Source organism: Phoca vitulina, unplaced genomic scaffold (genome assembly GCF_004348235.1).
Source record: "Phoca vitulina isolate PV1807 unplaced genomic scaffold, GSC_HSeal_1.0 scaffold11, whole genome shotgun sequence".
Classification (NCBI taxonomy): Eukaryota; Metazoa; Chordata; class Mammalia; order Carnivora; family Phocidae; genus Phoca; species Phoca vitulina.
The window spans coordinates 46,032,440-46,049,733 of NW_022589714.1; the positions used below are offsets into that span (position 1 = coordinate 46,032,440).

Genomic DNA, 17,294 nt, shown 5'->3' on the forward strand with positions numbered 1-17,294 from the left:
TATCTCCACCCTTTATTTCTTCCCGCCCGATTGCTGTTGCGCTAAATGATGGCCCCAGGAGACAGAATTCATAGAAATGGGTTATACAGGTAGTGGTAGAGAGTCGAAGGTATTTGCAGGTTTGTCCCACCTGGTCTTGTGGATGCATCCTGCTTGGTCACAAGGGCAGTCTGTTGGGGAGGGTTTGAATGAGCCTGTGCAAGGTCATCTTCATTAATGGAAAACACCGGAAGTGAACGACTTACTGATGCAATAGTTTCATTAACTTTATATAAACGGAGCAGCATACTATTAAAAACCCATAGCTAGGGGAAATGTGAGTACGTACTTAGAGGCACACAGGTGAAAGATTAAATTGATCCCTCAGTGTTGAGAATCCCTGTTGGCTCGTGGAGAAAGGGAAAGGTACGGTACCACCTCTAAAAGGGCTTTCTGTTTAGTGAGGAAGGGATGTGGGACGCAGTCAGGAAAAACATGAAAAAAGTGCAGGGAGAAGAAAGCATATGTATCTGGGGGTGGGGTGGGGTGGGGGGAGGATGTGCAGGGACTTGCCAAGAAGTTTGTCTTTGGATTTGCAGACTATTAGTTTTCTTTTCATCATAATATTATCTGTTCTTTCTAAAAACACTGGAAGATAAAAAAGAGAAAGGAAAACTGCATAAAACCCCATTTCCCTAATTATACATTTTAGGTTTTTTTTCCTTCTAGACATTTTTCCTATGCATGAGCTTTTGCTACAGTTGTTTTTTTTTTTTTTTTTATTTTTTTTATTTTTTTTTTAAAGATTTTATTTATTTATTTGAGAGAGAGAGAATGAGAGAGAGCACATGAGAGGGGGGAGGGTCAGAGGGAGAACCAGACTCCCCGCCGAGCAGGGAGCCCGATGTGGGACTCGATCCAGGGACTCCAGGATCATGACCTGAGCCGAAGGCAGTCGCTTAACCAACTGAGCCACCCAGGCGCCCGCTACAGTTGTTTTAAACATTGTTGTCATGGCTTCCTTAGGGTTTCTGAGCTGACTGGATGACATGTGCCTCTGGTGTAATAGTCCTTAAGTTCGAAAGTGAGGGTTTTTAATTAGATTGATTTGTTCAACTAGGGAGCCAAAGCTGTTCAGATGTGGAGATGTTTGAGAATGTTTCTAGGGCTGACTTCATGGTGTACAATAAATATATCCATTTTGGAACATTAAAAAGCACTTTTTTCTGCTTTGTTATTGCTGGTTGCTTATATTAATATTGTAATACTTTTTCATTTTAAATTATTTCCTAAAACACATGAAAGCTCTAGCTTGACATTGAGAACTTTTGACTTGGCATTTCTTTTATAACTCTTAGGTGCGGCTTGTTCAGAAGAAAGATACAGGGCATGTGTATGCAATGAAAATACTCCGTAAAGCAGATATGCTTGAAAAAGAGCAGGTAAACCACAATTGTAGCAGTGATTTTAGTCAGCTTATAAATTCTTTGTCACATAAAACTGTTCTTTTTATTTGAAATGTATTTTCTTATTACAATTTTCTTTAGCACTGTCATGTATGAATATATAGTTAATATTACTTTTCTTTCCCCAACAAAGAAGCAGTTACATATATTTTAAAAAGGACAAATAATGCCTTACGTTGTGTGGTCTTTTAAAAGTTGAAAACCTATTAGAAGCATCTGCTGTTTGTGTCTCCCAGTTGATCACAAGCTGTGCTTGTCACGAGGAGCCTGTTTTTGAGGTCACACTTGCTGTGGTAGCATGTTCCTACTGAATGCTGAGAGAAATGGTATATATATACCTTGGAACTGAGACTTATGAACTAGAACTTGGAATTTGCAATCTAAAATGTGTCTTAATGTGCTTCATTCTGTACATTCAAACCAAAGTTGGGTCTTCTGAGTAGCTCGTTATTACCCAAGAGAGACCAGTCTTCTTTCTGAATGAATTTGAAAAAATCTAATGCAAACGGCAGAGCAGTGCAAATTCTCTTTTAAGGATTCAGAACACTTTCTAAAACCTAAACCTACTTTGCATATAGATTTATAAGATGCAGAAGTACTTTATGCAAAATAAAATTTTAAATATTGGGCAGTATATTAAAAACAAGAATGCTCCCTTTCTGTAAATCTAATTTCATTCAGCAGTTTGCTTAAGAACAGTAGTGGATGATGTCTGCATACGTCCTGTAAAGAATCAGGGCAAAGAGAGACCCTGTGGCAAGGAGAGCTCTGGGTATAGAGCGCAAGAGCAGGGATGGAGACTGGCCTGCACCTAGTCCCTTCTGCCTCTTGAGAGGAGACATAATCATTGAGGCTTCTCTGCCCTTCTTTTAAGTGCCAGTCACAATTTGGAGTTTTTATTTTCTCTTCAGTTTTCATGTGCTACCCATAAGCTTAGACTTGCAGGAATTTCGGTTGAGAGTATCAAATACCCTGGCAGTGAACCTTCAGACACCATAGCTTATGCTAATACCAACCTCACTCAACGCTCAACAGCCCTATTTATGTATTATCTAAAAATTAGTGTGTGGTGTGGGTATAGGCCCTGAAGGAGTTTCAGTTAGTCTTGAAAAGGGAAATGTAAAACTGTATTGATCAGTCAGTATATTTTGTATTTCATAAGTAAGTTTTATTTTTACAAGACCTATTTCCTGTATTTTTAACCAGGCTTAAAATGTTTCTTTATCAAATAATTAATGTTCAGATTCACATTGTAAAAAGAAATGTGCATCATGATTTTCCCTTATTGATCCTTCATAGCGTGTGCCAGTTGCCCAGTATGGTCACAGAGGACGATCGAAACATAGGGTGTAAAAACAATTTTTTGAATATTGTACCTTTTTCAAAATCATTTTCTAAAATTCTCCTACATGAGAGTAGAGGGACTTTCTGTGAGAATTAGGATTTTAAACAATGCATTAACTGAATTGTTAGCTCACCTTGCTGCTGCTGGACTCTGCTCCCTGGGTTTGATCTCACTGTTGTCCAGTTATAGTTTCTGGCCACACACACTGCCTGGGTCAGCCATCTCGAAGCGTAGTTTGTGCTAGGGTGTGCGAGGAGGTGGACCAGGACAAATCCATCACATTTGGGTAGGGCTGACAAAGTTTAGATTCAGAGCCTTATTTTTTGTAGGTAGAGGTGCCTTATCCATAGGAAAAATTTTTTGTTTCCTTTTACTAAACTGAACAGGAATTAAAGCTACTCACTGAGAGTTCAGGTTGCTATTCTGATTCATAGGGTGGAGATTTTGCTCTTCAGAAAATAAATTTTAAAGGATAAGAGACCAGCATTTAGCTAGTTTTTTCAAGTGTCTCTTACATTGCAAAAGGACAACCTCCAGTTATGATGCCAGGATCGTATTAGGATGGGACAAAAGACAGACTTTTATCTCTGCTTTTCTAGTGCTCAGGAGAGCAGCTAGCATGAACTCCCCACCCCATTAAATATTTATGGAACAGGGAAGGGAGCCTCTGATGAGAGTTGCACCTCTGGTTCTTCCCTCCCTGACCCTCTATTTACCTAACTCCACTCCTAGCTGCTATGTCAGCCCCAGAAGAGAAGGGCAGGTGTGCACAGGTGGCCTATAGCTTTCCCCTTGACACGCAGAGAATGTGGCAGTCCCCATTCTGTCCTCCAGGGTCGCTGACAAGTCGTAGTAGTAGTGCCTCCCCATTTCTTTGGCTCCGTGTGGCAAGTAAAGGCCTCCCCTGCAGCCAGGAGAGCAGAGGCAGGTGGAGGTTGACTTGTATGGGCTTCATGTCTGCTAATGCCTGGGGCCTAGCCTCAGCTGCAGTCGAGCAGGTGGCATTACTGTTTCCCAAAAGCTTTGCTTCTGTATGAAAGCTGAGGAAAAGCATCTGCCCTTACTCAGCTTCTTCATGATTTCCTTAGCACTCTTCTCTTCCATTTTCCCACCCTTGTATCCTAAGTAGAGATGTACAAAACGAAGTTTTCTGCAACATTGAAGCTATTTAAAAAGTTCCCAAACAATTTTAGTAGAACCTTGAAACTGAAATCTGTAAACTCGAGTGCCCTGAGGCCTGTGGGAAGAAGGAGGCAGGTTACGTGTAAGACGGGAGAGGGTTGGGAGCTGCGTTCAATGGGAAGAGCGAGTGCCTGACTTTGCCGAAGACATTTCAATAAAACAGGCAAGCATATAGGACATCGTAGCAAACAACACTAGGAACCAGGGGCCAAGTTTGCCAAGGAAGTGCCAGTTTGTGAGCTTTGATACATCTTCACCTCTGAATATAGAGTAGAACTCAAGCCCCGCGTATGTTAAGAACAAAACCTCTATTCAAGATTTGGACTGGGTCTTAATAAACATAGTCCTGATAGGACCCAGCTTTGCATCTTGTGACACTTACATAAGGGGGGGGTAGGATTTGATAACATGCAGCAGTGTTTTGATTACTATTACACATTTGAGGTAGATAAGGTAAATTTGATAATAAAACATTATTTTAATGAAGTAATTCTTCCAGTTCTCCCAAACCTTTGGCAACTTGGTCTCCTTAGCTAGATAGTTTATAAGAGCAGAAAACTGGAAATACCAGAAATTTGAATGCGTAACTTTTCTTAGGTGTTCTTATATTTCAATTCAGTAAGAACTGAGCACGTACTCTGTGCACAGCAGTGAACTGAGTACTGTGGAATAGTATTCTAGAACTGTCAGCCAGGGCACTGTCCTTGGAGATACCATCGCAGACCCGAGGCAGGACTTGTTTAGAGAGTCTCATCTCGGGGATTTACTTTTGTCGTAAAAGGTTATTGGAACAAAAAGCGGTGCCAAAGAATGGTAGTTTTGATTAATCGGAGTTCAATTTATAGCACTGCGAAAGTTGCCGTTTGCATTACAGCCGTTCATTGTTAGTTTTTTAAGCCTTTCATCACTCAGGTGTTCATGACTGAATACCTTCAAGTCAAATGCTGTCCGTTTTGATTTCATACGTTTGCCTGAGCAGAAATTAGATCTTTTGCATCATCACAATTTAATGCTCAAATAGTATTTAAATTGTTTAAACAAATATACAGTCGAATAAAGTGGAGCAAGGCTTGTCATTAATCAAATGCGTATACCTCCAGGTTGGCCACATTCGTGCGGAGCGTGACATTCTAGTGGAGGCAGACAGTTTGTGGGTTGTGAAAATGTTCTATAGTTTTCAGGATAAGCTAAACCTCTACCTAATCATGGAGTTCCTGCCTGGAGGTAATTACTTGATGATGAAAGGTCATTTTTCCTTTTTGTTCTGTGGCTTCTCTCTCACGTCAATTAACCCTCCTTTCTACTTCTAATTGTGCTCACAAAGTTGCTTTCTGTATCTTTTTTAGGTCTGTAAAGGAGGTCAGTAACCTGTCTTGTGCTGGGGTGCCTCTCTACAGTTCTTAGTGCCATAAGAGTAACCTTCTCGTTCATTCTCATGATTTCAGATGGACATGTCTTTCTTTTCTTTTTCTTTTTCAATATATAGGAATAAAATAGGGACTCTGCCTGCTCTCCTGTCAATGGGAATCATGTATAATCAGTTACCCAAGTGACCAAATTGAAGCTATTACATTCTTTGCTTCAACTTTTTTGTTTCTTTTTCTGTAACTTATATTAATAAGGAGTGAATTTCTCATTACCTATATTAGTAGCCAGAAACAGTTTCTCATTTCTGAGATTTCAAGTTTTACATAACTCAGCATGTGTATCTCCTAAGACTGCTCCAAAGTAAACCCATAACAGAACATACCATCTGTTCTGGGGAACACAGTCTGTTTGCCAGTGAGCAGATGAGCTGTGAGCAAACTCTGGTGGGGGAAAAAAAGAGAAAACTTTTTCTCTTTTTGGTTCTATAGCAAAGCAAATACAACTGTGGCATATTTTGATCCTGTGGTAACCTTTATTTAGATCTAGGGTCATCAATTTTTAATAAACAATTGATGAAAGTTAGGAAAGAGTCTGTGTGGTAGAATGAGGAGAGACTTTTGAACATTTAGATGCCAGTTCTTAAATAGGAATAAGAACCAGCTCAGTCCCCAGCCCCTTGACACGTGTCTCCTCAAGCCTTACGTGCGCCATCTTCCATAGCTCCTCATGTCTCCTGGACCCTGCCCTTTGCACTCGGTGGAGCTGGCCTGCAGAGCCATAGACCATCTGCCTTGAGCTCTCTGATCATCTGGGCAGACTCGCACAGGTGAGGCCACTCTCCTGGGCCACAGCGCTAAGGCCACACAGCTACCCTAGAGCTGGCCTGAGTGCACCACCCACACGTCTCTGGTGTGCCTCCAGATTGAATATGTAGCTGCCAAGAGTGATGAGGGAATCCTGTTTTTCAAGTCTTGGGTCAAAAAAGAGAGCATTTTAATAAATGGTTTGATTTTTGCCTGAGCATAAAATATCCCCTTTTTTCCAAGAATACAAAAAATTCCCCCAAAGTTATAAATGAAATTAAAAAAGCAGCATGATGCTCTATTAAAACAGAGGTTTCTTTCTCTTTTCCCTGTTTTCTGACCATAAATGGCTTTATATGGAATCTAAACTGAATCTTTCCTGTTTCTCTTAGCTTTAAACTACTTAACACATTTTTTCTTTGCTTTGCTTTTGTCTAACCATCGAGTTAGGATCAGAATTTTTTTTTTTCCGCCATTTTATGTTGCTGGTATTAAGCAGAAATAATTAAATTTTGACTTTGCGGAAAACTAGGGCGTTTACCTTTTAACTGCTAGAATACTGATACTGTGTCATACAAGTTGCATAAAGCATATCGGTGTATATTTAACTGCCTGTAATAAAACACTGGAGAAAAAACTCCACTGATCTTGGGAGGTGTTCACTCTGCACTTTGGGGAGGCAGCCATTACATATCCCAGTAGATAGCATTTTCAGTTCCTTTTTAGCTTTTGTTGACTTACACTCTGCTACCTAAATCCCACCTTTTTATTTGTTTACGTGCAAGTGTTTTGTAAGTAGAGACTGGAGAACTTGTTTTCAGCCTCCTCATACATTTAGTTTTTGTTTGGCACTTTGGCCTCTGTCTGTAACAGTGGCAGTATAACCTGTGTGGAAATGCCATTTGGTTCTAGGTATAGAGAAGTTGGCAGGCAAAGTGAAAAGTAAAGTAATTTTTTCCCCTAGTCCAAAAAATTACCCTAAGCAAATTGTGTGTGTGTGTGTGTGTGTGTGTGTGTGAGAGAGAGAGAGAGAGAGAGAGAGAGACAGAGAGAGAGAAATTTCCTTTTTCTCTCCAAAGTACAGTGGAAAGCACTGCTCAGTGGTCAGCATCAGATTAGGTTAAAAGCATTTTGCTCTCTGGGGCTGTGAATTTTACCTTTAAGTGTTAGAGACTACTTCCCATTTTCACCCATATTGGCAGTGTGGGGTCAGTTTCTGGAACACAAAGTGGCCTGTTTAGCACTGCCTTATGTAGGCAGATAGGGAAGACCTATCTGAAAACTGGCACTTACTCATGTATTGTCGTGTGTGTGTGTGTGTGTGTGTGTGTGTGTGTGTGTGTGGTGGCTTGTGTCTTATTGTTTCCAGGGGACATGATGACCCTATTAATGAAAAAAGATACCCTGACGGAAGAGGAGACCCAGTTTTATATAGCAGAAACAGTATTAGCCATAGACTCCATTCACCAACTTGGATTCATCCACAGAGATATCAAGCCAGACAACCTTCTCCTGGACAGCAAGGTACTGTGTTAGGGCAGTAGCATGCCCGATGTGTGTTTCCTCATCTGAGCAGTCTCTGCTTTACTACCTGCACCACTTGTAATCACAGTAAGGGAGCCAGAACTGCCTTGTTATATTTTTCTCTTTCTTTTTTTTTTTTTTTATGGGTAAGTTTGCTATTACTTCCTTTCTGTGAAAGGCATATGATTCTATAATTTGATTGAACATTCTTCTTAACAATAAAGGACATTTTTGAAAATGATTAAGAGGAAAATTGATTTAGAAGCTTATTTTATAATAAAGCCAAAGATAGTCACCTTTTCCTAGCATATAATTAACTCTACTAATGCAGCACCTATTGGGAACCCCTCTGTTGGGCAACCTTATCGAGGAACCCAGCCAAGAACCAGGAAGTAAGACAAACAAAAACAACAACAGTCTATCCCAAAGTTCAGGTTCCAGATCATTTGCCCTCTGCTTAAAGAAGAGTCCTGCTCAACCTCTGTACTGGCCTCTTTGTATTTTTCTTTAGACGTGCAAATGAGGGGCGCCTGGGTGGCTCAGTGGTTAAGCATCTGCCTTCCGCTCAGGTCATGATCCCAGGGTCCTGGGATCGAGCCCCGCATCAGGCTCCCTGCTCAGGGGAAAGCCTGCTTCTCCCTCTCCCACTCCCCCTGCTTGTGTTCCCTCTCTCGCTGTGTCTCTCTCTGTCAAATAAAGAAATAAAGTCTTAAAAAAAAAAAATCATAGACGTGCAAATGAATTCACTTGCTTGGTTCTTCAACTCACAGCAAATGAGAAGAGAATCCCTGTGCTGCTAGATTGCTGACTGCTCCTTGGCAAGTCTCCCCACTGTCCAGACCCCATGTATCTATAAAGTGAATATATTGATCCAGAGAAGCTCCAAAGTCTCTTCCAGCTCTAAAATTTTAGGATGTTATGTTCTGTTACACAGAATTGTTGTCTGGACTGAACTTTTCTTTTATGTAGAACAGTGAATTTAATTCTTAGGATATTTTTCTTTCTTGCCATTTTTTTTTTAAAGTTGTATGTTAAGTAACCTCTACACCAGTGTGGGGTTTGAACTCACAACCCTGAGATCGAGAGTCGTACGCTCCACTGACTGAGCCAGCTAGGCACCCCTCTTGCTGTCTTTTGATAATTTTCTTGTGATCTTTGAAAAACCTGAACTTTTGGTATAATTTTTAAAAAAATTTTATTTTTCTATTTCAAGGTGGCAAGAGATTTACCAAATAATTTCTGGTTAGTAGCTTTTTTCTCCATCATAAGAATAATGTTGTATACATAGTAGAAAATAAAGAAGAAAAATACCTATAATCTTATCATTCAAAGGTAGCTACTATTTTGGTACAATAGCCTCAGTACCTTTACTGTTTGTGTCTATGATTTATATACAGTTAATATCCTAAAAGTAGCTTGGTATTCTGCTTTTAAAATATTGATGTATATAAAATTATTCTTCTATGTCATTATGTTTAGATATACTTTTAATAGAGCACTGGCCCTACTTTATGTGGTTGAGTTCAGATGCCCTGGTCCTGTACCCTGGCTGTCTTAGTGCAGGCTTAGTTGAACCGCGTAGTCTATGTGGAGGTCCAGCAAACATATTGAAAGGCCAAGAACTTGGGCCTCAATGTAGCTGAGGAGGTGTGGGGAACCCTTTTAGGTGCACAGGTGCACATATGCTCTCTACAGGATCCTAGCCCAGACTTGTAGAAAAATGTTCTCACAAGCAAGCTTATGTAGGTGTTCAGCCATACAGATTCTAGAAGTGAAACTGTAGATGTTTTGAGCTCCTGCTGCATACTTAGAATAGCTATAGAATTCCCTGAAAATGTAGGCTTGAGTAGCATTTGCTCCAGGTACTGCTTTTTAAGACACATTCCTTTCTTAGAGGTGTCCAGGTAAAATGTAGTTTTGAGAACTAGAAATTAAACTCTGTTCCTTGACTTGTACAAGTTATTTGCAGATCTGAAAAAAATGATACCAGGTTAGCAAGCTCAAAGCTGTCTTCGTTTGGCAGTTTACTTTGTTGTGCATGCATGCGTATGCACACACACACACACACACACAGCCAAACCTAATGGGATTTCTTCAAAACAAAACAATGTAAAACCTGACCCATCTGAGCAGGGCTTCTGTAGCCTCCTTGTATCCTGAGAAGTTTATATGTTAAGGCCTAAAGATGTCCTGAAGGAAGGTGGTATGGAAAGACCACAGATGTTAAAGTCACTGGGGCTTAAACCTTGGCCACACCACTTCTAATTGTGCGACCTTGAGCAGTGTAGATCCCTGAACATCAGTATTCCCTCCCCTATTTTTGGCTTTACTTCCTTATCTACTTGAAATTTCACTGCCCCAAGACCACCTGCCTCTTCCTCAGGACTAGTTATGTGCCAGGCACTAGGTTAGGAGCCTTACATGCATTAATTCTCATCATTCCTGCCAGGAAGATAACATTATTTCCATTTTCCAGATGAGATCAGGGCGTTGGAAAGGGTAGGTAATCCTGGTCTGGAGAAAAGGAACATGAACTGATTTCTGGCTTTGGTTCTGCCATTTCACCAGCAAGCCATTTAACGAGTCTGAGTCATTGAAGTGAAGTGAAGGGCTTAAGAGTTATATATGAGATGACACATTTAAAGCATGGGGCCTGGCTCAGAGGAGGTGTGAGTGTTCCTTGAAGAGAATGATAAAGCCAGACACTTATGATTAAAATACAGTATAGCAACATTTGTCAGGAACTGTGCAATAACATTCATTCTCTGTCTTTGGAATAATTTATTCCTTGGACTGTATCATAATGAAACAATTCAAGAGGAGAAGTTACATGAACAAAGATTTGTTCATTTACTCATTATTTAACAATCATTTATTGAGACCATCCTCTGTACCATGCATGGTTAGGGTTGGGAACAAAGACTCTATCACAGGGGTCTTTATCAGGGGTCCTTATAATCCACATTATATGAGAGTGAAGAATTAGAAATGGAGTAAGGATCCAGAATTAGGAGGATGGTTAGGTAAACAATGATGTACTAAGTCATTTGAATATTTTTTTAAAGATTTTATTTATTTGAGAGAGAGCGAGCGCGAGCGCAAGAGCAGAGGGAGGGAGAAGCAGACTCCTGGCTGAGCAGGGACACGGGGCTTGATCACAGGACACTGGGATCATGACCTGAGCTGAAGGCACCCCCTAAGTCATTCGAATTTTATGTAGACATTAAAAATGGTGATTTTGAAAACCATGTAGAAACATAGGAATATTTGAGTGAGTGAATTTAAGAAGTAGTAAAAGAGGGGGCACCTGGGTGGTTCAATTGGTTAAGAGTCTGACTCTTGATCTCAGCTCAGGTCTTGACCTGTGGGTCTTGAGTGCAAGCCCCTCATTGAGCTCCACGCTGAGTATGGAGCCTGCTTTTAAAAAAAGGTGGGGGGGGGGGGAGTCTGGTGGCTCAGTCAGTTAAGCATCTGCCTTCGGCTCATGTCATGATCCCAGGGTGCTGGGATTGAACCCCATGTCAGGCTCTCTGCTCATCAGGGAGTCTGCTTTTCTGAGAGCTCTCCCTCTGCCTGCCGCTCCCCTTGCTTGTGCTCTCTCTCTCTGTCAAATAAATAAAATCTTTAAAAAAAAAAAAAAAAAGGAAGTAGTAAAAGTATCTTTAGATGCCATGGAGGGTTCCACTGTGTTGGGAAGTTTATATTTGGACAAAAAGATAATATGCAAAAATTGAAATACTTTTATTAGTAGTATTTAGTATAATGGATCTTTTAACATTTTATTTTTTATTTTTCCCTATAAACAAAGAAAAAAAGACAGCATACTTTATGGAGCTATAATGGATACTCTAAGGAGCCAGAGAATATAATGTCTGTTCCACATCCTTGAATGTTCATCTATTACCTTGTTTCTTCCCCATAGGGACATGTGAAGCTTTCTGACTTTGGCCTTTGCACAGGACTGAAAAAAGCACATAGGACAGAATTTTATAGGAATCTGAACCACAGCCTCCCCAGTGATTTCAGTAAGTGTAAACAGTGTTGTTAGCCTTTTTATCCCTTACCTGGGCCTAGAAGAGCTGTTCACCTGGTAACCAAAATATGCAGGACGAATTAGGAGATTCTCACAGCATGAGTCTAGAGAATAAAAATATCTTCCCAGGTGTGCCTGCGGTTTTTATTGTATGATGAGGCAAGATGAGTGCTCAAATAATATTAAGGCAGATGTTGAAAAGAGCCTTCTTTGGAGCTCTGCTGAGAAGGTTACTGGGATGAATATAGGGCAGGCAAGCAAAAGTAGAGGAAAAAGTCCTGGGACCACCTCCAGATTGGATTTATCCTAGGTGCTTCTTTCTGTCACGGCAGAAATTGATCTTTAGAAGTGTTATTTTCACTCCAGCACTGTTAAACCATTGAAACTATGTAGTACAATTACAGTTCATCCTGGAGAAGCTTATGCCAAAAATGTGTTCTATATTCAGAAGTCTCTGAATATGTACCAATTATTACTTTTGGAAACTTGATGGTAATTTTGAGAAATTATCAATGTCTTAGGTCCACTTTGGGACCTTTGCTACTGATGAAACCATATTCCCCGTAATTCTGATGAAGGACTGTGTCCTCTCTGGCCGCATGACCCACGTGACTGTGTGATTCTTGAGCTAATGCTAAAGATCAGACCCCTTTGATTCGGATTTACAGACTTGCTGGGAAGTGTGTTATCTAGCGTTACTGATGTATGGGCGGAAAAGCAAGACTTTAAGGCCTCATGTGGCTTGAACCAGAGCCTAAAAAAAGTAGTGAACATACCTGTCTGAACTTTGATTAGGACTTGTTCTCTCTGCTTTTAGCTTTCCAGAACATGAATTCCAAAAGGAAAGCAGAAACCTGGAAAAGAAATAGACGTCAGCTAGTAAGTAATATCTGTGGCTTTTAAATGCTATGAACCGAGTATGAATAAATTTTAAAAATAGGTACATAAATTTGCATTCAATAAATGTTTACAGCATATCTATTTCTTGCTTCTAAGGTTACCTTAATAGGACACTGTCACTGCCGGTGGCACCAAAGGTAATCTTTTGAAGGAGGGAAGATAATATTAGGTTGTTTTGGTTGTGACGATTTTAATGGAGGGCCTCATTCTGACCCTTTATGTTGGTGACAGCTGCTTTCCTTCCTGTTCCACCTGTTCCCTATTTTTATGGTGTTGTAAAGGGGATATATTTAAACTGGAGGTCTCTCAAGATGAAACTGAGTTACAGATACCTACCCAGAGCTTTAAGGCAGGGGTTCTCAAACTTTTAAAATTTTGATTCACTTAGGCAAGTCAAGACTTCAGTTCACCTGCCTCACCCTTTCCTACTTTGTGGTGGAAAAGAGAACTTGATAAAAATTGGAGAGAAATTTAAGGAAAGTGCTTTTAACTTTATAAGTATTTTAAGTATGTACACATAAAATTATGCCCTACAAGCTTAAAAATAAGTAACATTATGCATTTACCTTGATGGTATGTTGGAAGTATTTAAATAGAACAAATTCACTGGTGAAATATTGCTGTCTAGGCAGACTTTTATTCTGATTCATTGGTTTATATCTGAAGTATAATCTCTATGTCCCAGGGTCTAGTTATTGGAAAATGATAGAACAGAGATAATAGAAAGGCGTATCACCACATACTTAGGCTTTGCTAGAAACCCATAGTGGATGAAATAAATAATGGTAAAGCTAAACTAACGGTTGTAGAAAGCAAGAATAGCAGCCGTGGAAAATGATGGCTAATTCGGAATGATGGTCACGTACATGTATCATCTAGAAATGGTGGCACTTCTGCTTGTCGGTGTATGCAATAGTAACTTGGTGGGTTTGCCAAACACTGTATTTCAGTCAGACTTCTTAGTAAAATACTGAATTAGAGTTCTCTGTAGTATCTTTAATAACTTGGTTAGTAGGTCACTGGTAAGTAGCTGTGTGTCCTAGTGAAAATGGATGCCTGTAAGGTTGCTTAAGAAAGCATCAAAAGAAAGGCTTGCATTTTTTGAGGCCCATCGATGGGGTCTCAGACCAGACCATGATTTGAGTATAATGATTTTTTTGGTCAGCTGGGCACTGGGAGAGGCATTATCTTAAACCAAACACTTCTGGAGATGTAGTAACTAAAATTCATCTTTGATATCTTTTCCTAACATTAACTTGGGGATACTTAAGGTTGGTATAGTCATTCACATGATAGTCTCCTTTCCTTAGGGACTCTGATACTCTTTTAAGTATCTGCATTCTGTATGTGATTGAAAAACTGTTTGCATAGCTTGTTGAGGGTTAGGTAATGTCAGGAACAAATTTGGTCAGATGCTTCTATTACGTCTCTCCATTGAGTAGTAGATCTTAACCTTGGCTGCACATCAGAATCACCCGGGGGACTTTAGAACCTATTGATGCCTGGGTCCTACTCCCAGAGATAGATTCAGTTGGTTTGGGGTATATAATCTGGGTATCTGATTTTTTGGAAGGACTCTGGGTGATTTTACTGTTCAGTGAAGGTTGAGACCCTCCACTGAAGGGACTGTTTCTCAAACAATAGCTCCTGCATTATTGGGAAACTGATATTTACCTGTGTTTTGGAAGATAATGAAAGGTAAGGAATCTTCTGATTTCTAAATTTTTTTAAAAGCAAGCCAAGAGTTAACCTTTGGCCGCAGTGCTTATATATATATATATATATATATATATATATTTTTTTTTTTTAAGTAATTTCTGTGCCCAGTATGGGGCTCGAACTCACAATCCCGAGGTCAAGAGTTGCATGCTCTACTGTCTGAGCTAGCCAGGCACCCCCATCTCTGGTTTTATAATAGAATTTTTTAGCAAATAAGATTTACTTAACATTCAGCTTTGCTGGGATAAATCTAGTTTCTAAATTGAAGGGTTTCTGTAGTTTCTTAACCTTTATAATTAGAATGAAAATACTTCTTGAGGAGAGCACAGTCCATGTCTCAGACTTTAAAGCTTTAAAAACAACAACTGGCATTTGTATTATTTAATTTAAAAGAAAACAGTGTACAATTCTATATGGAAAAAATGGATTCCTACCTTTTAGTATACACAAAAAAAGTAGTAGATGGAAAAATAAAACTTTAAAATTTTAGAAGAAAGTATAGGGTGATATATTCATGATCTTGGAGTAAGGAAGGATTTTTAAAAAATATTAAGATACAAGAAGTATAAATCATAAAGGAAAATTTGATTTTGCTTTAAAGGAAAAAAAACCCTTCTATATATTGAAAGACATAAACAAATGAAAAGATAAGCCACATGGTCCCACTACTTTGGAATTATGTTATAGTTCATGTGCATACCCTACAACCCAGCAATTCTACGCGTTATCATATGGTCTGGAAAAATTTGTGCTTGTGAACCAGGAGCCATGTATAAGAATGCTTATTGCATTTTTGTGATAGCAAAAAACTGGAAATAACCCCATGTCCCATTGACAGGAAAATGGTTACATTGTGGGGTAGAATATTTTACAGCAGTGAAAGTAATTGAACTACAGCTACATTTGATGTCAGGGATCAATTTTAGGAACAAAACATTGAGAAGAAAAATCAAAGAACAGAAGACTGCATGTAGAATGATACCATTTTTACAAAGCCCCAAAATAAGGCTAAGATCTCACTTAGAGACAGATGTGGGGCAAAATTAAATTTCTTTTTAAAAGCAGAGGAATGATAAACAAAATTGAACCATAGGGGTTAGGAGAGGCAGGAGGACGGAAGGGAGAGGAGTGCACGTTTAGCTCTAATGACGTTGGTAGTGATTCATTTCTTCGGTTGAACTCATGGTTATTCATTTTTATTATTATGCTTCATAATTTGATAATTACACATTTTGGGGTATATAGCATATATTACATCACTTAAAAACCCTAATAATAATGATAAGCCTCACACTGGGAGAAGTTATTTCCAATATGTAAAACTATAAAGGATTATGTCCTGAATCAGGATTAATGCCCTGGATTCATAGAGAATTCCTACAAATCAATAAGAAAAAAGATAATGCAACTAGAAAACGAATGGGCAAAGGATCTGAACGGGAATTCAGAGAAGAGAGACCTGAATGGCTAATCAATAAATGAATACATGCTGAACCTTACTAAAGATAAAGGAAATGTAAATTAAAACAGCGAGATCCCATTTCATATTCATCAGATTGGCAAAAATTAAAAGTCTGACAGAGCCAAGTGTTGGTGAGATGTGGAACACCAGGAGCTCATCCCCACTGGGGTTGTTTAAATAGGTTTAAGCACTTTGGAAGACAGTTGGAAGATGTCTAGTTCAGTTGAAGATGTTCGTAATGCAAGACCCAGTGGTACTCCTTCTGGTATATCCTTTAGAGAAATCCTTGCCCAGGAGGTGTCACCGGAATGTCTGTGCGGCTGTTGTCAGAGTGAGACATTGAAAGCAACAGAAGAATGGATAAAAAAACATTGTGACATTTGTACATGGAATATGTGTACAGCAGTGAAATGGGTGAACCAGAGCTACATGAATAAATCGCAAAATCATAATGCTGAGCCAACACAAGGTGTAGCATTGTAGTGAAATCCTTTGTTAAAAGTTGAAATATTCAGGAAGTAATGTCATTTATGCAAATATTCATACAAGCATAGCACAGCAACTTCAGGGTGGTTTTGACTTCAGTAGGGAAGGAGGGAGGGACTATCTGGTTTTAATTGTTTCTATAGTTTTGTGTCTTAAAAAAACAATTGATCTGAGACAAATATGGCAGATGATTAACCTCGCTTTAATATGGGCAATAGGTACATGTATGTTGTATTGTCTGTTTTTTCCTGTATGTTTGCAGTATTCCATAATAAACATTTTCAAAAGACAACACAGATGTTATTTTTTACCTTAGAAGTTCTGTAATATCAAAAGCGCTTAGATCAGAGCCTTCTATGTTGTAAACGCCCAAATGCTGAGCACACTGGAAGGCTTTGAGTATTGTATTGTAGTCCTGGTATATGAGAATGGATTACTTGAATTTAGAAAACATTCCCCTGAGAACAGTTTGCATAAATGAGTACGTTTGGTAAATAGACATAAATCTCTAACCTATAGGATTATGACTAGCTTGTAATAATAAAGCTTCCCTTTATGATTTTGCCAAATCAAGGAATATTTATGATAGAAAGAGGGATGATTTAGACAAGGTATTTCATTTTCAAACTGGGCTCTGCCACTTAACTAGTCCTGAGCCTATGAACAAAGCTGTTTTGGGTGTCAGATTTTATTTGCTGATAAAGTCCTTTGCTAAGTTGTGTCAGGATGAAATAGGCTCAGAAGCATATAAGAGGTATGGAGCCTGGCACTCACTGGGTGCTCAGTAAATTACGGTACTAGTTGTTAAGATGGATACCTTCGTCCTGATTGACCATGGGCTTTGGCTGTATGTAGGAAGCATCTCTTGCCTCCCTGACGAAGCTTTATTGTTCATTTTGGAAGTGCTCTGGCAAATCAGGTTTGCCATTAAGCTACTGGGCATCCTGCTCAGTTAGTTTGTGGGTTAGCCGTAGGTGGTGCTTGGAACCTTTGGTCTGTAGAACAGAACTCTGGGCACCCTCCTGCC

At 39.4% G+C, this 17,294-nt stretch overlaps 1 protein-coding gene across 4 annotated transcripts in view; it reads left to right on the forward strand.

The window, feature by feature from the left end:
• The window catches only part of LOC116635650 (serine/threonine-protein kinase 38), a 128,568-nt gene that overhangs the window by 17,564 nt on the left and 93,710 nt on the right, over positions 1–17,294 (forward strand). For all 4 annotated transcript variants that reach the window (XM_032409925.1, XM_032409926.1, XM_032409924.1 and 1 more), the window contains exons 5-9: positions 1,338–1,421; positions 5,073–5,196; positions 7,513–7,667; positions 11,590–11,692; positions 12,518–12,579. In XM_032409925.1, the coding sequence (XP_032265816.1) occupies positions 1,338–1,421; positions 5,073–5,196; positions 7,513–7,667; positions 11,590–11,692; positions 12,518–12,579 (528 nt within the window). The remainder of the gene's footprint in view (positions 1–1,337; positions 1,422–5,072; positions 5,197–7,512; positions 7,668–11,589; positions 11,693–12,517; positions 12,580–17,294) is intronic.